This window comes from Chelonoidis abingdonii, chromosome 3, assembly GCF_003597395.2.
Source record: "Chelonoidis abingdonii isolate Lonesome George chromosome 3, CheloAbing_2.0, whole genome shotgun sequence".
In the NCBI taxonomy this organism is placed as follows: Eukaryota; Metazoa; Chordata; order Testudines; family Testudinidae; genus Chelonoidis; species Chelonoidis abingdonii.
The window spans coordinates 166,236,016-166,262,728 of NC_133771.1; the positions used below are offsets into that span (position 1 = coordinate 166,236,016).

General features: G+C 39.5%; 1 protein-coding gene across 1 annotated transcript in view; it reads left to right on the forward strand.

The window, feature by feature from the left end:
- WDR26 (WD repeat domain 26) overlaps positions 1 to 26,713 on the forward strand; it is a 44,525-nt gene that overhangs the window by 12,428 nt on the left and 5,384 nt on the right. Inside the window, 9 exon segments of the mRNA XM_032781719.2 lie at positions 1,452 to 1,549; positions 2,537 to 2,693; positions 8,139 to 8,277; positions 16,408 to 16,548; positions 20,603 to 20,722; positions 21,838 to 21,983; positions 22,324 to 22,402; positions 23,341 to 23,470; positions 26,445 to 26,630. Of these exon segments, the coding sequence (XP_032637610.1) occupies positions 1,452 to 1,549; positions 2,537 to 2,693; positions 8,139 to 8,277; positions 16,408 to 16,548; positions 20,603 to 20,722; positions 21,838 to 21,983; positions 22,324 to 22,402; positions 23,341 to 23,470; positions 26,445 to 26,630 (1,196 nt within the window).

Sequence of the window (26,713 nt, forward strand, 5' to 3'; positions counted from 1 at the left end):
TGAGTCACTGAGTTGGGTTTTCTATATTGAAATTCATAAGAGTTTGGGTAAATCTGCATGGGGGAGAAGTGAAATATATTGCTTACAAAATAAAGCATCATTGTCCCCTTTAATTTGCCCCAGTCTAGTCTTTGACGACTCATACATTTGCCCAAGCTTTTACTTGAGTGCAAATTGGTCAGGAGTGCCTGTACCGTGTCTCCTAAAGATCAATACGTTCTGGCTGTAATAAGCTGATGGAGGAGAGAGAGGTCCCAAAACAGAGATCTCTTCTTAGAGTCCCTTCTACCCCACTCCACTTAAATATGAATTGTTAACAGGAACATATCCATGTAGACTCAGACTTTAAGGTCAGAAGGAACCATTATGATCATCTAGTCCAGGGGTCTCAAACACGCGGCCTGTGGGGCTATTTCCTGCGGCCTGCCAAGTGGCCTGCACCCCCCTGCCTACCTCCAGGCCAGGGGTGTGCAAGCTACAGTGGATTGTCCCCCCTCGAACCCTGCACCGCTCCCTGAAGCGGCTGGCATCACGTCCCTACAAAGCTGGGGGGAGAGGGGGAGGCTCTGTGTGTTGCCCTGGTTCCAGGCACACTGCCCCCCCCCCCCCCCTCCAGGTCCCGTTGGCTGGGAACAGGGAACCACATCCAATGGGAGCTTTGGGGGAGGTACCTGGAGGAGTGGCAAGCAGTACACAGAGCCCTGCATCCCTCCTCCCCCAGGGGCCGCAGGGACATGATTCCAGCTGCTTGCCCCAACCCTCTGCCACACCCCACATTCCCTCTTGCACCCCACACTCCAACTCCCTGCCTTGAGCCCCCTGCCACACCCTGCACACCTCCTGCACTCCCTGCCCTGAGCCCCCACCACACCCCTCTTGCGCCCTCTGGGGGCAGGGAGGGGGCGGAGTTGAGGTGGGGACTTCAGGGAAGGGATTGGAATGGAGGCGGGGAGGGGGTCGAAATGGGGGCAGGGCAGGGGCGGGGCCTCATGAAAGGGGTGGAGTGGGGTCGGCAGGGGGCAGTGAGGGGCGGGTGTCAGGGATGCAGTCCTCTGGCCAATGAACTAGTCCTCATGTGGCCCTCGTGATCATTTGAGTTTGAGACCCCCTGATCTAGTCTGATCTCCTGCACAACGCAGGCCACAGAATCTCACCCACTCACTCCTGTAGAAAACCCCTAACCTATGTCTGAGCTGTTTAAACCACAATTTGAGGACTTCAAGATCTCAAGGTGCAGAGAATCCTTCAGCAAGCGATCCGTGCCCCACACTGCAGAGAGAGGTGGAAAAACCTCCAGGGCCTCTGTCAATCTGCCCTGGAGGAAAATTCCTTCCCGACCCCAAATATGACGATCAGTTAAACCCTGAGCATGTAGGCATCCTTACAATTGAAAATGAATTCCAAAAGGTTTAGACCATAATAGGATGTGTTCATTCACTTTGTTTTTACAGGTATCTGATGTGTAGTCATGCAGAAGACTTGCGTGCAAAAGCAGAATGGGAAGGAAAAGGAACAGCGTCCAGGTCTAAACTTTTGGACAAACTCCAGAGTAAGATATTTAATGTTCAGTATTTAAATAGATTTTTCTAAATACACCCCAAATATTTTTCTAGTACATCCCATTTAATAGGGTAACTTTTTCGAGGAAAGTGATTTTAATTACACTTACTATCAGTTACTGGTGCTTTATGGGGAAGATAATTCTGGTTACTGGAAATGACTTAGTGATTTTTGTGGGTCTTAGGTCTTGTACCTCTCAATCTTATGCTGCCTCTAGCTGTTTATAATAACAGCTTTCAGTTCTCAGTGCCTCTGCTATATGTAGAAAGTATATGAATTGTTTTCACTGCCATCTGCTCTGTTAGTTTGCTTCTTCCATGTCACTTGTGATAGGCCAACATGTTGGATGTATTGCAGCTGCCCTTGATATTGACCCAGGGACTCTCTGATCCTAGGGCATATGGTATCTCATTTCAATTCTATGGGCCTATCCATAATATAGTGGTTTTCAACCTGTGGTCCCCAGGCCTCTGGGGGGGTCCACAAACTGTCAAAAGATTTCCAAAGGGGTCCACGCTCCTATTTGAAATTTTTGAGGAGTCTGCAAATGAAAAGAGGTTGGAAAGCGTGCTCTAATGTGATGGACTCTACTGCTCCATTAATAGCAGTACTAACATAGTGTTGCCTTTTAATTGCGAATTCCTCATAGTGAGCACAAAAGGTGGTCTAGTGGAGTCTCGCAATTGAGGATTTTACTGGTAAAATCAGCGTGCAGCAGTTTACTTTGTATAAGTGGAACTTGTGCTGAACAAAAGCAACAGAGAGCTAAAACAGTACAGTTCTGTTTGAAAACATCAGTGAATATGAGTTCATCTTTGGGTCCTCAGTTACACAGTTATAAACTAATAAGTTAAGCAGTAGGTTGGATTTCTTTAATTTATAACTCTTTATGGGTTTTTATTCAGTAAAGATAAAATGTGCATTTGTAATTTTTGTGGCTTTTTTCTGATTTTGTGTTTTGTTTTTTCTCTTTAAGCATACTTACCGCCTTCGGTGATGCTTCCCCCAAGGCGCTTACAGAATCTACTACGTCAGGCTGTGGAGCTACAACGAGACCGGTGCCTATATCATAATACCAAATTAGATAACAGTCTAGATTCTGTGTCACTGCTTATAGACCATGTTTGTAGTAGGTAAGAATTTCTTTTTCTACTTTTAAAACTGACAGTGGTATTTTTTTTAAAATATATAACACAATCCACTTACACAGTATTGTTCCTTTGAACTGTAGGACAGTTGTTTCAAACTAGAATATGCTGGAGTAGACTGGGAAAAGCCAGGCCCATTTAGATGACTAACTGTTTGTGCAGACAAACTACAGAACATGTATGAAAATGCTTCTTGATGTCTGGCTACTTCTCCTTGAGGGGATGAAACTTACTGTTTAATGAGACAGGGCTGCCGAGAGTGGGGTCAAGTGGGGCAACTTGCTCCAGGCCCTGGGCCCCGCAAGGGCCCCCACAAGAATATAGTATTCTATAGTATTGCAACTTTTTTATAGAAGGGACCCCCAAAATTGCTTTGCCCCAGGCCCCCTTAATCCTCTGGGCAGCCCTGTAATGAGATGGGTGTATGTATCAAGGATTTAGCCTTAATCTGGGTGCACAGACTTGCTACTTCTTGCTATTCTGTCATTGTCTAATGGCGATCGAATTCTTACTACCCATTCTTTGTCTTCAAACTTCTTGGATGCGTAAGGTAAATCTGCATTTACTGTTCAAGTTCATATTCCAGATTTAGTCTTTAATTAATGAATGCTGTTACATTTTAGAAGTTGAAATTAAATAAGAACACACAATGCATTCTACTCTCTAATTCTTGGTCATAGCTAAAAAATGTGTAATGCAAACTAAGTAAGACAGAACACACAAATGCATGTCTTTAAATTTGGCAAAGTTTCTTTTGTAAGAAAACACCCAAATTTCATAACTCTTATATGTAAGTGCAAGTTTCACATGTACACAAACTCATTGATTGTTTAGATAATAAAGGAATTTCTTAAAACTAGAGTAACATTGGTGTTGCTTAGAAATTTAAAATGTGAAACTTGGGCAGGCACCAGGGAGGAAGTAACTCAGTGCTGGTATATCATGCACACAGAGAAACAGTTGCTGTGTTTTTTATTTCAGACAAGCAAAGCTCCTCAGGGATCTAGCAGAAGTGATGTGAATGCAAAGACAAAGCTTCTAGATATTTCTAGAGTATAATTAGGAGTAAGGCCACAAGTTGCCGGATACTGAAGTAGCACGAGAAAGGGGGACGGTGGTTTATATTTTTGGTGGTTGGAGTAGCAGTTCAATTCTTTGGCTCATAATGAAGATTTTCTTCATATTAAATGCTTACTATAGTGAGTTACTACTAACTACTTAGGACTCCCTTGTAATTGCCAGTATCTCCAACCACATGGGATTTTTAGCTTTAGACTATTTGGTATCTATTTTTAAAGTGAAGATTTCCATTTCAGTAGTCTTTTCAATACTTCTATTTAGAATCTAAATGACTACCCTAATACTTATAACCATATGTTCAAGTAGTTGTTCTGGCTTTAGACTTTTGTAGTCTGGCGCTTTTAACTGCCACAACACTTTAAATTCCTTTCTTGTGTAGATTTTTGGCCATCTCACTTCATTTCAATTCTAGGGAATAACAAGTGGTTTGAAGGATTTTTTTTTTTTAAGTGTGGGTAGGAATTGGGGTCCTTGTACTTCAGAAAGGATTCTTAACATTAGGGCAATAATAAATTGTGGACCGTATTGATTTTTAATACTTACTGCCAGTCTAGAAGTGTGTTAATGCTGTGTTTGCATCCAGCTAACAAGTGAGATCAATGCAATTGAAACATCCTCCTTTAAGATGCAGTTATATAAAACACAGTAATATTTGAGGGCCAAATGTAACAAGTCTGGGCTTGTCTAAACTCCACCCATCGTAAATATATGCCCATGTAGGTCAAACTTTTATCTCTTTCTAATTTTGTATCCTCCACACCCAGACTTGCATACTGGGTGCGTGTGTATATGTATATATCAATTAAACCATAGTCTCATGTACCCCCTTTCTTCCCCTCCCCCCCAAAAGAAGACACTTCAAAACAAAGGCTTCCACTCTGTCCTCAACTCAACCTATTGTACCTACCTATTGCAGGGGTCTGAGATCAGTATGTGGTGCGCCGTACATGCTGCAATGCTTGGGCATAATGAGGTGAGTTAAAGACAGTGGAAGCCAGATTCTGGATTTTGTTTTTAGGCCTTTTTAATTATGTGTAAACAAATTGATAGAATTAAAGTAACAGTAATCTAATAGTTTTAAAAAGACAATGAAACTTGGGTAATATTAAAATTGATAGGATAGTTTACTGGTAACTTCCACTTTCATTTTTTTTAATGGGGTTAATCTGTATGGACTTCTGGCAATATTGTAATCAGGCATGCTTATATCACACGAACAGATACAATGTTGAGCAAAACAGACAGGATTGTTGCTTCTCAGGAGGCGGAATGAGGGAGAGGGTACTCAGAGTGGAGGGTGAAGCTTTTTCACATTACTGGCCCTGTGATACTGGAGAACTTAAATGGGTGCAGGTGGGGGACCCTTTACCGCATCCTTTTATTTTATAATCAATCCAATTTTAACTCCCCCCCCCAACCCTTTTTTGAGAAGTAGAAAGTGGAGTCTACATAACTTACCTGGTTCTCCTCTCCTACCGCTTCAATTTGTGGTTGTAGGATTATGCATAGGAAGATGACTTTTTTAATTTAAAAAACACTGAAGGTTTTGGGAGCAAAGTGAACATTGCCTATTGCAGATATTGGGTTAGCAACACTGTCAGTCTTGATGGTGTCTGTTTATTAATCAATGTTTTCATTGTAAACGCTGGAAACAAATTCACTTTCATGTTTTTGTTAAATTTTAGTTCTTTTGGTCTGTTTTTAAAGGATTAAATTTAGAATTCTAAAGTTGTGAAAACACAATAACTGATGAACCATGTTGTTGACATGGTGGAATAAAGCATAAGGAAACACTAAGGCAGAGGTAGTCAATAGGTAGACTGTGGGCCAAATCCAGATCACCAGAAGCTTTTTGAATGGATCTTGAAAAAATTTTTATTTACTTATTTAAAAAAAAAAACAAAAAACTGACAATAATTTTCTCTGGAGTCCGGACCTTGATTATATCTTGACCGAGAAATTTGGATCTTGACAAAAAATATAGTACCCCTGCATTAAGGGTTTGTCTACACTTAAAATGCTACAGTGGCACAGACAGTCCACCTTCCTGAGAGGCAGTAGCCAGGTTGACAGAAGAACTCTTTTGTCTACGCCATGTGTTAATGTAGGCTTAACTACATCACTCAAAGTTGTGAGTTTTTCAAGCCCCTAATCAGTGTAGCTGGATTGACTTAAACTTTAGGCCTGGTCCATACTAAAAAGTTAAGTGCACTATACTGAGCAGATGAGTAATGAAGGACTTTTGCATAAGCAGAAATGTAGAGAAGTATGGTTGAGCATGAGTACTCAGCTAACTAAACAAAACCTGTTCAAACAACTATCCTTCTTAACCAACATTTTGTCTTGTGACCACCCAAAAATATCAAGTTCGGTTCTGTGCCACATATTCTGAAAAGAACAGTGGTTGAGTACGTGTTTAATACATACTTCGCTGTATCTGTGAAGTACAGCTTACTGAGCAACTTGCTTCATTAGCTTGAGAGAGGAAAGTGCCTGTCTTTTCTCTCCTTGTTTCCTTGCATCAGTGTAAGTTACTTGCATGGACTCCTTGAATCCATGTCAGTGACAGGCTGGTCTGCTGCTATAAATGATGCTTGTGTACTATGACTTTGATTCATTAAATTGATATTTTATATTTTATATGTTCTTACACTAAATGCCTTTGTGCAAATGAGACAGCAGATTTAAAAGTACAGTATTAGAACTGGCAGAGCGGTAGTAAACATTAATAACAAATTATGCTTAAAACAAATCTTCCTGTAACCACCGTATCTCAAATTCAGTTTACACAGTGCTAAGATCACAAACATCTTGATTGTCTAGAAACAGTTACAGTACTGCTAGTTACAGTAATGCCATTTGAAAATACTGTGTAAACCCCCTCAAAACATATTGGAATTAGGCTGATTTTCTATTTAACCATTCCTAAAAACCACAAAACCATGACTATGGAGGCATGCCTCCAGCTCTTTTCAGTTATAACTAATTGTAAGGGGGAAAGTAGGGTGGTGTTTCCCTGCCTTTTTATGGGTTTTTTTTTTTTATTATTATTATTATTTTTGGGTCTATTGCTTGGTAGTGCAATACCAAGAGTGTCTTTTTTTTGGCAGGATTGGCTTAATTACCTCACTGACTCTTCCTAACAAAAATTATTAAACAAAGAACTTATTTTAGGATAGTCACTTGTGTCATGAATTTGTCAGTATTGAGTGTAAGAAGATTTGTAGCAATGTTTTATAACCAGTTTTACCTAAATTGTATTAATTATTACAGTAGCTCCTCTAGTCATGGATCAGGACCCCTTTGTGCCAAGCACTGTACAAATACACACACACACACAAGATGGCTCCTGCTCCAGTTAACTTGTAAGCTCTGTGGGGCAGAGACTGTCTTGTGTCTGCACAATGTCTTGCACATTGGCATCTCTAGAAGCAATCGTAACATAAATAACACACACAATCAACCAGGTGATTTCAAACACTGTACAACTACTTAGTGCCAATTCGTGAGCTGCAAACATAACTGAACTTCTCTCTATTTTTCTGCATGAATTTAATGTTTTGATGGTAGGATCTTCCTTGGCACATGATCCGGGGGGGGGGGGAAGGACATTAGCTGCTGCTATTGTTCTGTTTTTGTTTGCTCAGAAGTGGGGCAGTATTTGTATGTAGTTTGCAGAGTAACAAAATACCACAGTGATAAAGACTAAACAAAAATCTAAATTACAGGAAATTAATGAGTTTCATTTCTTGAAAATGATCTTGTAACAGTTAGTATTTCCATTAATCCTTTTTAGCACGTAATTAATCACGTCTGTGGAGTTTCCAGAAATAGCTAAAGTGAAAAGTCCTGTAAATTGCTAATTTATTAACCTTAACTTTTATTACAGTAGTGTCCAGAGGCCCAATCAGATTGGTGCCTAACTGTTCTGTATCCTACAAAACTTTAGGAAGATCCAATTAGTGTCCGAAGATCTTATCATTTTAATCTGAACCCCAGTGAGTGTAACAAACAATAGGAAGTAATGGGGAGGGAAGTCTGAGGGTAACAGTAAGATCTTGTGACTTCGTAGATTGGCTATATTCACATCTTAATGTTTTTGAGTCATTTAAGAGGGTATCTTTAATTAATAATTTTATTTTAAATCACCAATATCTAGTGACCCTCAAACTAGACCGATACTGTCTAGTTAATTTCTAGTTAATTTCTTAATGCGCTTTGAAGACAATCCTGTCTTTTGAAATGCATGTTAACTGCAGAAATCTTTACTTTTTATAATTAGTTTTTACCAATTGCTTATCAGATTGTGTTTTACAAACCCTATGGTTTGTTTTTTTTACTTTGTTTCAGGAAACAGTTCCCATGTTACACACAGCAGATACTCACAGAGCACTGTAATGAAGTATGGTTCTGTAAATTCTCCAATGATGGAACTAAACTAGCAACGGGATCAAAGGACACAACTGTTATTATATGGCAGGTTGATCCAGTAAGTGCTCAGACTTTAACATGTATGTGTTTAAAGGTAAAAAAGACCTAAGCTATATGCGTCTCTTCTAAATCGTGCAGACTTTTTCTTAAATTTTCATTGTGCTTTTGCCTAAGGCTTTCCTAAAGCTTCTGGTGGTATTTCAGTGAAGACCTTTATTTTAAATCCTCTCTTTACTTTTAATAATTTGAATTATTTTAAATAGAAGTCCTGTTCACCATTTAAACGTGCCACCTTATCTTTGAGTGATAAAATGTTCATAGACCATATAGAAGTTTCATCAACTATCTGCTAATTGCCATTGTACTTACAACTTTAGGAACTTTTCTTGATTCGTGTTCTGTGAAAACCTGGCAAACTCATTAAGAAAGGATGTACAGTTTGTTTTTTTTTTCTTCAAGACTAAGTTCTCCTGATATTTTAAATTGTTACTATATATTGCTTATTTGCTTCTGCTACAAGGAAACGGCCAAATCTCCTTACCCTAGCTATTGGATATCGGTATCTTTCCTGTCTGTATTGTATTTTCTTGTAAATAAAATGCTTGAGCAGTCACTCTGAGATTATTCAGGTCCTAGTGATATGTTGGTATTTCAACTGCATTATGAATTTTATGTAATTATGTTCAGTTACTAATTGGAAAACATGTTAGGAAATGTGCCACAAATACATATGCATAATATACTATATGATTGATATATGTATATACATATCAATGTGCATGTGTGCACACAATATTCTGGTTTCTTAAGAGTTGTAACTCAAACCTTTTGAGAAGATTTTAAAAATTATACTGGGTTATTGTTACTTAAACCCCAGTTATAAATTTGCAAGCTGCTCCTTCTTGCAGCAGGATCTGAGTTGAAGGGAAGCCCTCTCTTCTGTCTTCCCTGCAAACCCTCCTCTTCATCTCTCCCCCCCCCCCCCAAAAAAAAAAAAAAAAAATTAGGAGGGGTATACCAGTTGAACTCTTTACTGTTGGGGAACGGTGGGGGATCTTGAAAATAGTTAACAGACAAGTTGTGTGCATACATCCAGCTTGGAAAAAACTTACTGCTAAGGATTCTCAAGGCTTGATGCTGGAGATGACTTTTAATTGGAGCCAGACCACTCTATAAATGTCAGGAGACAGTCAGAAAATAATTCAATTTTTTTTGTAACATGGATTGGAAGTTCTAGCTTATTTAGGGAAAGTGATTGATTAAAGGCAGATCTGTGGTACAAAATGGCACCTCAAGTAGTAGCAAATAGTTTCATAGTGAGTCATTAATTATATATTATTTGGTCATACCAAAATAAATACACTTTAGGTGTTTCAAATTATGCCAAAATATTAAGCAAGCACTGTCACTAGAAGAACAAACTAGTGAAACACAGCTTTTCTAATGGTTATTATTTGGAGAAATTCCAAGAAACTGTATTTTAAATCTAACAGCAATCAGTAGATTTGAAATGCATTCCTCAGTAAAGTTGAAAGGAATGCTCTTGTTACAGGACATATTGAATATGGATTTAAATTGCATTAGGCCGTACCAGTCACTTGGTTTCATAGTTGCCAGGGCATTTGGAGTCCATTTATTTCTCTTCCCATAGTTTCAAGTAATTGTTGAAAGTTAACAAAATAATTGGTTCAAGAGAGACTGTCAAACTTTGTTCCAAACTTATTCTATTCCCTAGCTATGTGCTAATCCTGAAAATCTGAAGAATGTTCCCCTATATTTTTAATCCTTTTGGGCTCCTTCAGTAGTTCAGCAAAGAGTATCCAAACCCTCGTGTTTCTCCTGAAAATAAACTTATCCCCACCCCCAAAAGTCCAGTGTAATGAAAATGATGCTGCTGAAATCCTTTCATTCTTGTCACTCTGACTATCCCATGCACATTGAATTCAATCTGGTCTCTTGCATCAGCTTCAGCCTCCTCACCCAGAGGCTCTACAAACTGATCTGCCCCTATATTTTTACTCTCATTTCTTCTTGCTCTTCTTCCACTACTTTCAGTCCTACTAGACTGCTCACTTAGGTTCTGTTATGTCAGTTAGTACCTTGACTTAAATGGGACCACTTATGGGGAAAGATACTCTACTTAAGGTGACAGAATCTAGCCTTTGGTCTTTCTGTTTTGCCTATCCACTATATCTGGAAGAACTACTTTGTTGTCCACTGTGTGTTCTCTCCTTAAAATCCATCCTTAAACTTTCTCATTCTGGGTGTCTTTCCTGCCACATTGTCCTTTTCCTGAACTATTATTCCATGTCTTTTGTCTTGTCTGTCTTAGAATGTGAGCTCTTTGTTTTGTAAGGGGATATATCAGCTTAGTGTTCTGAAAAACAATATAACTATGTTGACCCTGTTAAACACTATTTTTGTGGTCTTTTTGGCTTTGAAGTTGAAGTAAATCCATACTAATTTTTTAGCTGTGCTGCCACAGTTAGTCACCTGGCACAAAGACAGAGACTTAAAAATATTTACCAGAAGCCAATACAGAAGCTTAGGGAATGGAGCTGCAGGGGCAGGGCCTTGAGGTGTGTGTTTAAACTTACAGCTGTTGTAGTTCCTCCATTATAATTTCCTTGTTGGAAGGAAGATTAGATCTTTCCCTTTCCGCAGAACTTCCTTGCAGTTGGAGTGGGTGAGTTCTGTCTCATGGAAGAAAGGTTGACTGCTATTCTTCAACAAGTCAAGGGGCATAGATCGATCCTCCATTGAACTTTCAGCATTTTAGTAGAAACAGACCTTCCAGTCTCTGGCAGTAACATAATCTCCATCTCCTAACTAGTCCACCAATTTCTGACTCCACAACTACAGGCAGGTGAAAAACAGACCTATTCTTGCACAGTTTATATTAATAATAGATAATTCTGCTTGTCTGTTGCAAACGTCTAAAATCTGGAGCAACTGGATTTCAAAGCTAAAAGACCTAAGATTTTGGAGGACACTGGGAGCAAATAACTGGATATATGGGGGAATCTTTTCTGCCTGAGGTACTGCAACAGCACATTTCCCCTTGCAGCAACAGGACAGTGAGCGGTATGGCAGTGAAATATGAAGAAAGGAGAACTTTGCTTTTCTTGCTCTTACCCCCCCCCCCCCCAAATATCATCGAGTGCATGGACAGATTTCTTTTTTTCTGTGACAGAGAAGGATTTGGTGCTTGCAGCCTCTTTTGCAAAGGGATTATCTAGGCATCCCTCTCTCAATGAACACAGAAAGGAGGTGCAGGAGAAATGGCAGATAACTGGCATGCCCTCCCCTAGCTGGCAAGGACAGACAGAGTGAAGGCTCTAAGATGCTGTCAGAAACTGTCTTCAGTCACTGAGGACCAATGTGTCCACAGAGAGATGCTGGTGTTCGGTGCAGATGGGGAACAGCAAGGTGAAAACAGTGGGGGGGGGCCCTTAGGACCTGCTCTCAACCATTCATCTATCCATCTTCTGTGTGCTTTGAGGGGTTTTTCTGTTGGGCCCATCTCCACTCAAGAATCCAGCTCACCTATTCATCAGGTCTTATCGCAGATCCTCCAAGGTTGGAGACTGCTCATCTCCAGGGTACAGATTGAGTCAATTCAATTTTATTAAGTCACATATGACATATGTCTTTTGCAAATATGAAAAGGAAAGACAATCTCCATTTAAAACAGCAACATCCATATAATGCATTAAAATGTCAATCAGAACTTAATATTATCTCTGTTCTTCAACATAATGTGTAAAGGGCAAAAACTGCCACTGATTTAATTACTAGTGATTGAGAGAATACTAAGAACATTACCTCTTTTGTATAAAGTCTTTTATTACCATCTCAAAAGGCAAAATCTAACACACTCAAAAGCTGGGAAATTCTACAATCATAAAAGGACATAGATCTTCTAACATTCCATATTTATATGGGCAAAAATGAAGATGTGAAGGAACTTTCCATAGCAGCCTTTAAGGACAGCAATTTCCATGGTTTGGAATCTTAACTGAGTATTTGACTTACATAAATGAGGTTTTGCTAACTCATTCAAATATGGTTCAAAAACATGGGCAGTCTTCAAAACAGAAGACCAAAAAGCAAACTTAAAATCCTGAACCATAGCCAGATCTTCATGTTGGATAGTATCTGTCACTCTGAATAGTTGACTTAGATTTTTCTATTATTATCAATATTTTTTTAATCAACTTAACTTAACTATAATAAATTGGAGTCTTCTGCCATGGACATAAGAAGTACCTAGGTTGTTCCTCCATCTCCTGAAGGTAAGGACAGGGCAATCTCTACTCTGGAAGTACCTCCTGGGCTCTCTGACTAGTGATCTCATGAAACCTTCCTGCCTGTGCCAGCCCAAGCACCCCTCGGATTCTTTCACTGGGGTACTGCCTCTCTCTGTCAGGGGACAATTGAATTCTCTCCAAGATCCCCAGTGAAAAAGAGCTGCCTTGAATAAGACTAAAATAAAACAGAGGGAGGGATTGTTGGAGAACTCTCACTAGGTCTCAAAATGAATTCCCGAGTTCCTCTATATATCCCAAGGAGTCCAAAGGGCCCCAAGCAAAAGGGGAGACATTGCCTGTCTCCTTAACAAGAGGATGTGCAAAAAATGGATGCAACAAGCTGTACTCCTTTCTGTGATGGCGAGGAGAGGAAATGAAGCCAGAGGAGTTGAAGGTAAGATTCAAGGCCCTGATAGCTCAAAAGAAAAGTACCAAGACACATGTAACTCACCCCGACATCCTAGGTGTAAATTTTCTGAGACATTGCAAAGGGTGTGTCAGGGTGTTTTGATAGTGGTGCAGTTGTTTGAAGTCAATCTGGTTATAGCAGGAAAACCTCAAAAGAGGTCTTGAAGAGAGAGTGTATTCAGTTTAATCTATTATTAGTCTAATCTTCAGTGAAAGCTTGTTCCACTTGAGCTGGATCCCCTCAGTTTAACTTTAGATAGTGGTACTCAGCTATTTTGTTATCTGCGTTATCTCAGAGGAGTGTAGATCTCTTGGCAATTTATAGATGGACGTGTGGTTTCTAATGCATCTGGGACCAGATTCTTGGCAATTCATTATCAGCCCTTCAGAGGGAAGCAAATCTCTTGTTCTTATGAGGCAATAGACGAATCTTCTCTATGAAAAATCTTAATAGAGAAGGGACTGGCAAAGTAAGCCGAGGCCTGACTTCAGGAATGGAGCCTTCACCCCTGTGTTTGTGACAACTTTTTGGACTACTAACCATGAGCTTCTTCACCTCCAGGAGCCACAGCAAAGTCATAATCTTGTCCTGGAGAAGATACTTGAAGGTTGCTACCATGGAGACACTATCCAATTGAAAACCTGCATGCGGCTCTAACCATTCCTATTGCTCTCAGTGTAGTCAGGTCCATCTGAAGATGAAAAATGAGAGGCCACATTCTTACTGGGTAGGGGGACTTATTTTATAACAACAGCATGATAGAGACTTGTCCCCTTTCTACACCGCAAAAGACTGTATTGTAGCACTGCTTCACCATGATCTAGTCGTCTTGATCCTGGTTGCCTGGCATTTAAAATAAATTAATTGGGGGGAGTTTTTGGTTGTGGGTTGTTCTGACCATCATAGTTACTCTGAGGATATCTTTCCCTGAATGTCAGCTTCAAGTACCTTCCAATTTGGCAAAGAGACTGGAACAGAGATTGATTATTACAATTCCACAAGTAGTAGAAATCCTCCAAGAAGGCTCAGCTTTGGGAATCATGATGATAAAGTTTCTGCATTAAGTTGCATCCTTTGGTTAAGAAACTGCCCAAACAACAAAAACACCTCAGTGCACCTGGACGTCCAGCAATTTCTTAGAACAGCCTTGTTGACCAGGCATTTCTGTGGAAATTATAACCTTGTTTTAATGCCCTTAGGCAAAAAAGCCATTCAAGTGACCATGTGGCTGTTAACTAATGCATTGGCTAAATTCTGCAAAGTAGTTCTTAAACTTCAGTGGGTACAGCCTTAGGGAGTTCTGCGCACTTCACTGCAGACAAATTTTTGTGAGAAGGAATCTGTATTTCAGAATCTTTGTTCCCTTTCTAAACGATCTTGCATTGCTCAAAAATTCTGTTTGTAGGATTTGTGGATCTTGTTTCACCAAAGAATAGGAAAACTCATCTGTCTGAACGCTGCTGCTTTTTCTTTTTTTGTGTCAAGTGACAGGGCCTGTACACCTAGCCCGTCAGGGCAAACTAAGGGATATGTGAAGGAGTTTATATACTTAAATTTTAAAAACTGTAAACTCATTTCCTGAAGTAGGCATACGTTTTAAATTAAACCTAAAAACCTTAACTGTGGAAATAACCTAAACTGGAGAGCAGCTTCAGAGGAAGGAGTTTAGGCTGCTGACAGTGTCTGTGAGATCTGTCTGTCTCATGCAGTAAGCATTGGGCCTTCTGCATACAAGATCTATGGACCTTGCGATATAAGAGAAGAAATTTTCAGGTAAGCACAAATAAATAATCCTAATCTCTCTCCTTTTCTAGCCTTTTTTTTCAGGTTTTATAAATACCTCCAGTGCCTGTCTTTGCACTTTTTTCCTTGTTTTACCAAGGGATAGGTAATTAATGAGTCTAATCAGTTTCACTACTGCCGTTTGGACCCTTATGGGCAGCAGGGAAAATGACAAGAATAGTCTTGCTTTCATTCTGAGTGCTTGGGGGAAAATGTGAAAATGACAAGAATGGTCTCTTCTGCCCATAAGGTTCTGATCTGGAGCAGTAAAAATGACTAAACTAATCACATTTCCTCAGCTTTGGCTAGCAGTAATAAACAGTGACAAAAGGAACTGGATCTGTGTGCAGGCTCAGTACTGCATTGGTTAAAGTTCAGAAGGCTGCACTCTTCACTTGCTGGGGTGATTTAGCGGAGTTGTTTTGTGTTTTGTTTTGTTTTGTTTTCCCTTTAATCCTTGAGGAGACTTTTCAGTATGGGAAAAGACAGAAGCCACAAAGGATAGTGGGCAAGTAGAAAATGTTTTCAAATAATGGAGAGTAAAAATACCTAATAAATACTCCCCAAATTGAACAGTTGTTAATAATCTGATCACTATACGCTGTATCTTTAATATGACTTGGGACAGATTCATGAGGCTTGTGACTACAGTTGGGCCAATACTCAACTGGAAGATTTCAGGGTTTGGATCAAGCCAGCAACTGACAGGGTGGTATTTATGCTATTAAACATCTTAATATTTCAAATAGTTGATAAATACCTTACGACTTTGCTCTAATGGGCTGTCCTGCCATTAAATTGCTGAACACTATCTTGCATTTTACAATCAACTGCTATTTTAAAGTAGTTCAGTAGGTAAAAGGAATGCCTCATGCATTAACTAAAACTGTCAGTATTAATGACTAAATACAATTTAAAACAAAGGCAGTTCTTCACAACTGGCTGACAGTCCTGTAACATTTTATATCACTTTAAGGGAGGCTCTTACATTCCTACAACTACAAAGAACTGGAGGAAAATATTCTTATTATAGTCAATTGAAGATTTTATTTTGAAACTAGCAGTTGGAAGTGTAGTAGCTGACTATGGCACCAGGAGCCAGGAACTCTGAAATTCTAATCCTAATTCTGTCACGTTCACTGCCTGACCCAAGGCACATCACCTAACTTCTGTCTTATTTAATCGTCTTGTAAAACTTGGTTAACAATACTTGTCTACTTCACAAGGGTGTAAAGACTGGTTCCACTGTGTAAAGTTCTTACAGTGCTTTGAAGATGAAACATTGCATAATTGCTAGGTATCCTGCATAATCTAAAGTATAGGCCGTATTGTTTTTGCACTGAACTCTGTCAACAAGTTCCATAACAAAACAAAGGAAGAAAAAAACATTCGCAGAATACCTACTAGTGCTTCTCTCTGTATGTTGAGAATTTTGGAAAGGCTCTTTTGGTGTGTATATGCATTTACTCTATAGGGTAGTAACTGCTCACTTACAAATAGAGATTAAGATTCTCTAAAGAGAATGTTTTGTTTTAAAAAATAATGGCCAAATCATACAGGCCTGAATTGGGTAGAAATCCTATCAAAACTCAGGACTATAAAATCTGGCTCAGGTTGTCTTGACAGTGGCTCAAATTATGCCAATATTGACTAGTCTTTTTAGCATATATGTATTTCTTTTACTTAGGATACGCACCAGCTAAAACTGCTTAAAACATTAGAAGGCCATGCATATGGTGTTTCTTACATTGCTTGGAGTCCAGATGACAACTATCTTGTTGCCTGTGGCCCAGATGACTGCTCTGAGCTGTGGCTCTGGAATGTACAAGTAAGAAATCCAATATTAATATAAAATTTCATGTTTAACTCTAGCACTTGGCTTTATTATGCATTGGAACTGTTCAGTAATGATGAAATCACTTCAGTAAGCTTGTTTCTATATAGGTGAACATGGAAACATTGCCTTTTATTTTATTAAAAAGGTTGCTAATAAACCCAAATCTTTCCCAACTCTGGGTAGAATATAAAGTTTTGTATATTAAATGTGAACAGAACTGAAACTAGTTTGTCAGTGAGTCTGCTCTTCATGGATCTTCTGTCCTTTCAACTCTGGAATACAAAGAGGTGGCTATAACGTTTCTATTCCAAGTGATCATCCATGCCAGAGAGAAGTTACCGTTTTTTGAAAAATCTGGATGATACACTTCAAGAGGATATCTTTGAGGATTTATAAGGAGTGAATTCCTTTAGTGCGTGGTTTTTAGAAACATTACAACTCCTCTATGTAATGTTCAAGTGACATTTATGGGGCTTATCGGAGTGGTGAGGAAGTAGCTGGGAATCCAAGTACTGTGTTTGTTTTCTTTAATTCTGTGATCCAAGTGGCCAGTGTAGTGGAGTCTGACCCATCCACATAGTGCTGAGACGCTTGTGGGTGTGATCTAAGAGCATTTGGTCCTGTCTCTTTGTCCAGTGGGTGAGACAGTCGAGGGCGTACACATCTACCCTGATATAACATGGTCCTTGGGAGCTGAAAAATCTCACCATGTTATAGGTGAGACCACATTACATCGGAGTAGGGAGAGGAACCACTCTTCCCACCCCCCCCCGCTCCCCAACTCGCCTCCGTTCCACCTCCTCCCATGAGTGCGCCGCAGCTCCGCTTCTCCCCCCTCCCTCCCAGGCTTGCTGCACCAATCAGCTGTTGGGCGCGGCAAGCCTGGGAGGGAGGAAGGAAGGAGAAGCAGAGCTGAGCAGCATGCTCATGGTGGGAGGAGAAGGAGGCAGAGCAAAGGTGAGCTGGGGCGGGGAGCAGTTCCTCTGCTTGCTCTCCCCCCTTACTTGCTGCGGCCTCGCTGCCTCAGCTCTCTGCCTCCGCCTCCTTCCACAAGCACCCCTCCCATGCTTGCTGTGCCAAACAGCTGATTGACACGACAAGCCTGGGAGGGAGGGGAGAAGCAGAGCTGCGGTGCGCTTGTGGGAGGACGTGGAACAGAGGTGAGCTGGGGCGGGTGGGCCCCGGGGAGGGCCTCAGCAAGTAACGTGGGCGCAAAGGAACTGCTTGCAGTAACATGAATTCAGATATAACGAGGTAAAGCAGCCCCGTCCCCTGGAGCACTGCTTTACCGCATTATATCTGAATTCCTATTATATAGGACCGCATTATATAGGGGTAGAGGTGTAATTTACCTTTTGGCTTTAGAAGAAGCATGTGGCCCATATAGACTGTATCTGGCCTAAAGGACATGTTCAGATTGTGAAAAATCAAAGGTGTCATTTAAAATAAAAAGGGTTTTAGCACCTGTAGGTGCAGAGATCACATTTGAAACGTTAACAGTGTAAACCAGTAATCATTATGTCTGAGTCTGCAGACACCTCTGAGTCACTGTTTCAGGCTAAACTCTGTTCCTTATTAATCTCTGTTGGAAGGTCGACTCTTAAGGCCAACAAAGACCTTTTAGTATCAAGCTTACATATTCCATTGCTGATCATTTTAGGAGACAGGAGTGAGGCCCTTGAGAGAATAGGGAGTTGTTGTAGGGAAGGAAGTACATAGGGAAGAACAGAAGAGAGGCTTGGAGAAACAAAAGGCAGAAGTAGTGGGAGGAGAGTCACTACATAAAAACTCACTCTGGTCAAACCTCCTGGTGATACCAGTGGGAGATCAATGAAGATTGAGGAGAGTATGAAGTTCAGAATTTATATCTCTGTGGATTATATCTCAGACCATAATGAAACTTGGCATTTGGCCCTTTCAAATGAGTATGACACTCCAACTGTACAGTCCATGGAAAAAGGCCATCCTAGCATGGAGAGTTTAAGGTACAATATCCAGAGAGTGGTTAACTATAAGCTATTGTAAGGAAGATAAGGCCATAGCAGTGAAGCTAAATGAACTCTTTGCATAGGTTTTCACTGCAGAAGATGTGAGAGAGAATCCCACCCATACCCATTATTTTTAGATGACAAATCTGAGGAACTGTCACAGATTAAGGAGTCAGAGGAGATTTTGGAATAGATTGATAAATTAAAATCAGCAGGAGCAGATGGTATTTACTCGAGTTCTGAAGGAACTCAAATATGAAATTGCAGAACTATTAATTGTGGTACGTAACTTGTCCTTTAAATCAGGCTCTGTACCAAATGACTGGAGGATAGCTAATGTAATGCCAATTTTTAAGAGGTGATCCTGGCAACTACAGGCCAGTAAGCCTAACTTCAATACCAGACAAGGTGGTGGAAACTATGGTAAAGGACAGAATTATCAGAAACAGCAATAAACATGATGTGTTTGAGCGTGAATCAACACGACTTTTGTAAAGAGAAATCATGCCTCACAAATCTTTAAAAATTCTTTGAGGTGGTCATCAAACATGTGGACAATGGTGATCTAGTGAATATAAAGTACTTGCAGAAAGCCTTTGACAAGATCCCACACCAAAGACTCTTAAGCAAAGTAAGTAGTCATGGGAAAAGAGAGAAGGTCCTCTCATGGATAAAATGATGGGGTCGAAATAAGCTGTTAGCACTCAAGAAAAAGATCTTGGAGTCACTGTGGATAGTTCTCTGAAAACATTGGCTCAGTGTGCAGGAGTAGTCAACTTAATAGAACATTTGGAACCATTAGGAAAGGGATAAATAATAAGACAGTAAATAGCATAATTCCAATATATAAATCCATGATACGCCCACACCTTGAATACTGTTTGCATTCTGGTCTCCCCCTCTCAAAAAAAATATATTGGAAAAGGTACAGAGAAGGGCTACAAAAATAATTAAGGGTATAGAACAGCTTCCACACAACGAGATACTAAAATGACTGGGACTGTTCAACTTAGAAAAGGGACGACTAAAGTGAGGCTATGATAGAGGTCTATAAAATAATGAATGATGTGGAGAAAGTGAATAAGGAAGTGTTTACCCCTTCATATAACACAAGAACCCAGGATCACCCAGTTAATTTTAAATCTGCTGCCTGTTTTAACATAAGGAAGTACTTCTTTGCACTATGCATGGTCAACCTGTGGAACTAGTTGCCAGGGAATGTTGAAGGCCAAAAGTGTAACTGAGTTTTAAAAAAAAAAAAAAAAAAATTAGATAAATGAATGCAGGTTAGGTCCATCAGTGGTTATTAGCTAAGGTGGTCAGGGATCCAACCCCACATTCTGGGTGTCCCTAACTCTCTGACTGCCAGAAGCTGGGAGTGGACAATGAGATGGATCACTTAATAATTGCCTTGTTCTGTTCATTCCCTCTGAAGTATCTGGCCCTGGCTGCTGTTGGAAGACAGGATACTGGGCTAGATAAACCACTGGTTTGATCCACTATCACCATTCTTACGTTCTTAAGATTTTTGGTACTCTGCTTTGTAGTGTAAAAAAAAAAAAAAAAAAAAAAATTACTGTCTCTCTGCATTCTTTTGGTTTCCTTTTTTCTTCAATCTTTTTTTTTTCTGTGCCTGTCATTTATCTTTTCCCTTCCTTCATTGATCTTTCACTTTCTCCTTCCTTGATATGTCTTCTTTCCTTTCTTCTTCCCTCCAAATCCATTAAATACACGCACTGCCTGTCCTGGCTTCAGATCTGTAGTGGAAGCAAAAAAGTTCTGAGGCTGAGCTCATTGCAACTGCTTGAGTGAGAACATGGCTGACAGTTTTCCATGCTGAAGGAAAATTAGAATGACCCCAGCTCCACCTCCTCATCGCTCCCTAGAAGGCTTTCATAGTCTGCAACTTTCTTTACCTTTTTATTCAATTAATGCAGTGAAATGTCCATAATTAGAAACACTAGGTTAAGTTTTCATACACATCTGTTAATGATGTGTCTGTAGGGGTGGGGAACACTGGATTTTGTAGTGGTTGATTTTCTTTGTTTCCTCCCCAGACGGGGGAGCTGAGGACAAAGATGAGTCAATCTCATGAAGACAGTTTAACCAGTGTGGCTTGGAATCCTGATGGGAAACGCTTTGTAACAGGAGGGCAGCGTGGACAGTTCTATCAGTGTGTAAGTTTTACCTGTGTGTTCATGTCCCCTCAGAACACTTGCTTCATTGCAGCTGAAAACAGTAGAATGCACTTAAGATTAAAAACTAGGGCTGTCAATTAATCATAGTTAATGCCTGCGATTAACTGAAGACAAATAGTACATGTTCATTGCATATCTCTGGGCGGGGAGGTAGCCCCGTGTGCTGTGGAATGGGGGTTGAAGCCCTGAGCCTGTATTTGAATATATAGAAAATATTTTTAAAAAGTGGTATTCTGTTGTTTGTTAGTGCAATTAAAAATGATTAATCATGACTTTTGTTTTTATTTTAAACGCTTGACCACTAGTAAAAACAGGTGTAACGTGGTTAATGGGTCTATTTTTTCCGTATGTTGAAGTAGTCACTAGAGTACTTGTAATGAAAAATAATGTAACTTGTTATAAATTTAGTTGCCCATGGAATCTTTTGGCCCTCCTACTTTTGGAGGTAGAGTAGCATGTATACTAATGCCCTGACAGGGCTTTTTCATTCTTTGGTACCAAAGCAGGTGTATTACTGAAACAAACGTCAGTATGCTGGGTCAGTTTAGTTGATGAGCAACTTCTTTAGCATTCTCTGACTTTGGTTCACAGGAATCATTGACTAGTGAACACTTAGGCCATGGAAACTAGCTTTCCATAGAATTCATCTGGACTATTTACATTTCTAGCATGCAAAGCTATAATTTAACTCTTTACATTCAAAAAGGGAGGGAGGAATCAGTCCTATGGATATGCTGTGGACCATCCATTTGGGGGTCTGGTTTCTTGCCGTCTGGATCATTGTGTTGGGAGTACTACAATGGTGCTGGAAGAGTTGAGGTCTTCGAATAACTGGCTGACTTGAGCCAGGAGTTTAGATTTCAACCATGTCAAACAAGGGATTCTCCTGACTCTGTGTTTGGTTTGAGGGTGGAGATGGAAGGTGATGCCAAACAATACACTAATTCTCATGATCACCAACATTTTATCTGATACGGGACAAGAGAAATCTCTCTTGCTTCATTCTTTTAGTCGTTACAACTAAAAGCTCTCATCAAAATTCCTTAGAAATCTAACTTAAAAGAACACCTTCGTTATATTTTCTTCCTAAACAGGATCTAGATGGTAATCTCCTTGACTCCTGGGAAGGGGTGAGAGTGCAATGCCTCTGGTGTTTGAGCGACGGGAAGACTGTTCTGGCATCGGACACACACCAGCGAATTCGGGGTTACAACTTTGAGGACCTTACAGACAGGAACATGTAACTACCTTTTTTCTTACAAATTCTTAACTCTCGTAAATCTAGTCTGATTCCTCTGTTGAGAAAACTGTAGTTCTGATACATTACACAAACTGTCTGTCTACATCGTATAGTTTCTCTGTGGACTGAGCAAATACTGAAATAGAACCAGATGACTTAAACTCAGTTCTGGTTGTAATCCCCTTTCAAATACAATAGCCATGGCCCACTTAGTTATAAATATGAGTGGAAGTATTGCAAATGAAAACTTTTGTGCTTTCTTGGTGTTACTTGTTTTTTTTTTTTTAAATGTCCAAACAGTAGTGCTCCTAACATTATGGTGTCTTTTCTGTGATTTCAGAGTACAAGAAGATCATCCTATTATGTCATTTACTATTTCAAAAAATGGCAGATTAGCTTTGTTAAATGTAGCAACTCAGGTAAGGTGACAGATAAAAATACACGTAAGACTTTCTTACCACTGCTAATTTTATTTTTTAGAAAATCTGAGGGAATTTGGGATCTGTAATGGTATTAAACCAGGGGTAGGCAACCTATGGCACGTGTGCCAAAGGCAGCATGCAAGCTGATTTTCAGTGGCACTCACACTGCCCAGGTCCTGGTCACTGGTCTGAGGGACTCTGCATTTAAATTTAAATGAAGTTTCTTAAACATTTTACAAACCTTATTTACTTTACATACAACAGTAGTTTAATTATATAGTATAGACTTACAGAAAGAGACCTTCTGAAAACGTTAAAATCTATTACTGGCACATGAAACCTTAAATTAGAGTGAATAAATGAAGACTCGGCACACCACTTCTGAAAGTTTGCCGACCCCTGTATAAAACAATAGACAAAACAGTATTCCACACAACATAGTTCACAGTATGTACAGATATACAAATAAACAAATGTAGGATTCTCCAAAAGGGAAGATACCATTTTTTTTTAAAAAGGCTTCACAAAAGTAGTATGAAGAGAGATACTTCGACTGTAAATTACAAAATATCTGCTGTTAGATATAAACACTTCATTTTATATGTTTGGCTTCCCAACGTTGCAGCAATATTCTAGAGTTCTCATCCCTGGAATATTGGTGTTCCACGTAACTTTTCTTTATGGACTTCAGAATTTAAGGATTTTGGAAACCATGAAGTAGAGAATTGAGCGCTAGAATAGGAGACAGGACAAGAGTTTAAGCCATTGTTCTAGTGCATGAGATCCATTCAATTTCACATTATAGCCTAGTTTTATTGCCTAAGCTGGTTGACATGCCAAAAATAAACAAATGATAAAAGTAGAATACTTTGAGGGTAGGTGCTGGCTATTGTTTTACAATAAAAATAACCTCCGGCATGCTCTTGCCCCCCCAGGGAGTTCACTTATGGGACTTGCAAGACAGAGTTTTAGTGAGAAAGTATCAAGGTGTTACACAAGGGTTTTACACAATTCATTCGTGTTTTGGAGGCCATAACGAAGACTTCATCGCTAGTGGCAGTGAAGGTAACATCAGCTTTAAAGACTTCAGATGTTAGTTGATGTACATTTCAGGCACACAGTGTATAAAAGGGGATGATGCAATGTATTTTTAATTAATGTTAATGCTATTACCAGCAACTATCATCTATAAAAGGAAGTTTATTGTCCACAGAAGTAAACAAAGGTGTGTCTCAGTGCTCCTGAAGTTATATATTGTAAGGAACAGTTCTGCTCTGGTAGAAAGCCTGTATGCTCTAGATCTCTTCCATTTCTCTCCTATAATGGGTTTATAGCACTGAGTAAACTTTAACTATGTGTAGGTATGTGGGGGGTTTTGAGAGGCATGACATTAGCAGTTGTGCTTTCAGCCAGAATAGTTCTGTAGTGAGTAATTTTATGTTAATTTAATTAGTAGTTTTTCAAAGGCAGGTGTGGTCAGATGATTTTAATTCCAGGAGAGTAGTCATCTCAACTCAAGTGGAATTAATTATAATGGGAGGAAAAACAAAATCACAAATCCAGCAGTTGATGACATGGCAACTCTAGCATGGGTTGGTTTTTTTTGTCACTTAAGAGTTGTGTTTTTTATAATTAGTCTGTGGTGAGAGATAATTTAGTTATTGAGCCTGTCCCAGACTGCTTTCATGTGAGGGGCTTAGCTCCTTCAACTCCCACTGCGATCAATGGGACGGACGTATGATGCTGAGCCCTGCTCAGGCCAAGTATTTGTAGTGCGCTAAGGTAAACTGAGTCACCACTGTTTTGTACTCAGTAGCTCACAGTGAGTCTCTTTGGAAAGAGGAAGTGTTGACTAGGACACACCTTCTGCACTCTCCAAAAGAGTAAGGAACGTCTTTAAATTTTAAACCAAGTTTCTCCTCTGCCCTTACCTAGTGGAAGATACCAGCTGAAAGATAGCACCTCTAATGCAGTGTCATCCTCATCAGCTTTGAGCCAGAGCCCTGGTGTGGGGTTTAGTACTTGTCTGCAAGAAAGTTCAGGGCTTGTGTGCTTGAGCAATACTGATGCTTTGTGTGGGGGAGTGTACACGCTATAGTACACCAGTCTATTTTTTTTGTTTTTTTTTAATTGCCACTTCACTTATGACCTATGTGTGTGACATTAATGTGGTAATGAATTTATCCAGGTCATCATCTTAAGAACAGCTTTTTTATTTTTTTTTTATTTTCAGTGTCTAAAAACTACCCAGCTGTAGTTGAAGCTGATGGCACCTTATTTAGATTCGGACTGCCAGAGGCTGTTGCCTCTTTGCACTGAATTGTTGCAAATGTGGCTGCTGTGAAAGTCTCTATGTACAAAAAAAGTAGCAGATTAGAATGTCATAACCTCTTAAATTTAAAGGTATGTTGTCAGCTAGGTAGGCTTTTTTCTACCACCTGCACTTATAGGAAGAAAATAAATAAGAAATCTCTTTTGAAAGTAAAATTGACTTCTGCCTTAATCTAGCTCGTGTGTCCTTTTTCCTTTTACACACACATCCACTGTCAAACACCAAAATGCTGGCTTGTGTTTACAGTTTGATTCTCCAGACAGCAGATGCTGATCTTATGACCCAGAATAGACACAGCACTGGTTTTATTTTATTTGACACCAGAATGGATACTTATCTCTCTCATCTGAAATCAGGAGATTGAAAAATGTAAACACACAAAAGGTGTTATTTCATGCAAATACCATAATGTGGTGGGGGTTTATTCAAATGAGCTGATTAAGCAGAAAGCAATTTCTTTACCAAATGATTCCCAGGTCCTATTCTAGCAGGTAGGTCAGAGAGTTGAGCCTGTTTTGTAAGGGACAGGGTAAGGGGAGTGGGGGTGTGTGGTTTGTTTGTTGTTTTTATAACCTTCAGAATCGTATTGGATTGTGTAAAGTGTTGTCTTAGTCTGTTCCTCAAAGCTTTAATTCTGAAAAGCTAGTCTAGTAGTGTACATGGATGTGAGTGGATAGTTTGTAGTTCAGTCTATGTAGCTCCATTTGAGAGAACCTGATGCAGCCTTTAGTAACAAGTCAGTCTACAGGTTTGTCAGAAGCTATTAATCTACATTAGGAGAGAATATCATTTTAACTAGTTAGTCTTAAATAAAATGCAGTTCATTATGAAGCAGTATGGTTTTTTTATTTGAGAGATTTGCAATGGATTATTTGACTAATTACTATTTTTTAAATATTGCATGATAAACAGGAGTTGCTACTGTTCACAAAAGGAGGTTCTTTAGAATCCTATTTGAAATCTATGTAGTATGTAGGTCTTTAACTTCAAAATGCCATACAACCATTTAATTAATCCTTACCTTGTGAGGTTGGTCAGTAATTGTTTCCACTTTACACATGGGGAAACAGAGGCACAGCAAAACTATTAAGGTGCATGACCCCATTGGGTCATTGACAAAGTTGGTTAGAATTTTTGGAGGCCTCAGTACCAAGACTTGCATTTTAACTATTTTAAATGCGGCCTTACTTACTACTCCTAAATATTGGATCTTAACACAGGGTCTGTGTAATACATATGTATTGTCCTCTAAATATTGTATCAAGACGTTGTTCAGTGATCACCAGTATTTTCCTTGAATCAGCTTGCAACAGCATATCCTTAACCCAGGAGGAGGTTGACTTGTTTTTCTGGCCATGCGTTGGCTGACAGTTATAAGATTCAGTGCCATCTCAAATGCTTTTCCTCAGATAATGAGCTTGCTAGAGTTGTAAGTCTTAATAAGACATGTCTATGAGTTTTGCCCACACTCTTGATCAGATCCCCTCTTTAGAGTGAAACCAAAACCTTGCTAGTGTTGCTGCATGTTAGGGGGTTCAATTTTAGAATTTACAAAATTTAATTTTTTTATTTATTTATTAGCAATACTGTGTTTTTAGGTATCTGGAAGAGTGTAATTTTAATGTGAAAAATTAGGAGAGTTATGTATTTAAGACATTTTAATTCAATATTTCTCATGCTGCTGCTTCAAATCAATGTTTTTTTTAGATCACAAAGTGTATATTTGGCACAAACGTAGCGAACTGCCAATTGCGGAGCTGACGGGGCACACGCGTACAGTTAACTGTGTGAGCTGGAACCCGCAGATTCCATCCATGATGGCCAGCGCCTCCGACGATGGCACTGTTAGAATATGGGGACCAGCACCTTTCATAGACAACCAGGATATTGAAGGTAAAATAACTTCCATATATATTTAAAAAGAAATTGTACTGGAAAGCTTATGTAATTGAAATAATCCATCCAATTGCTTTGGA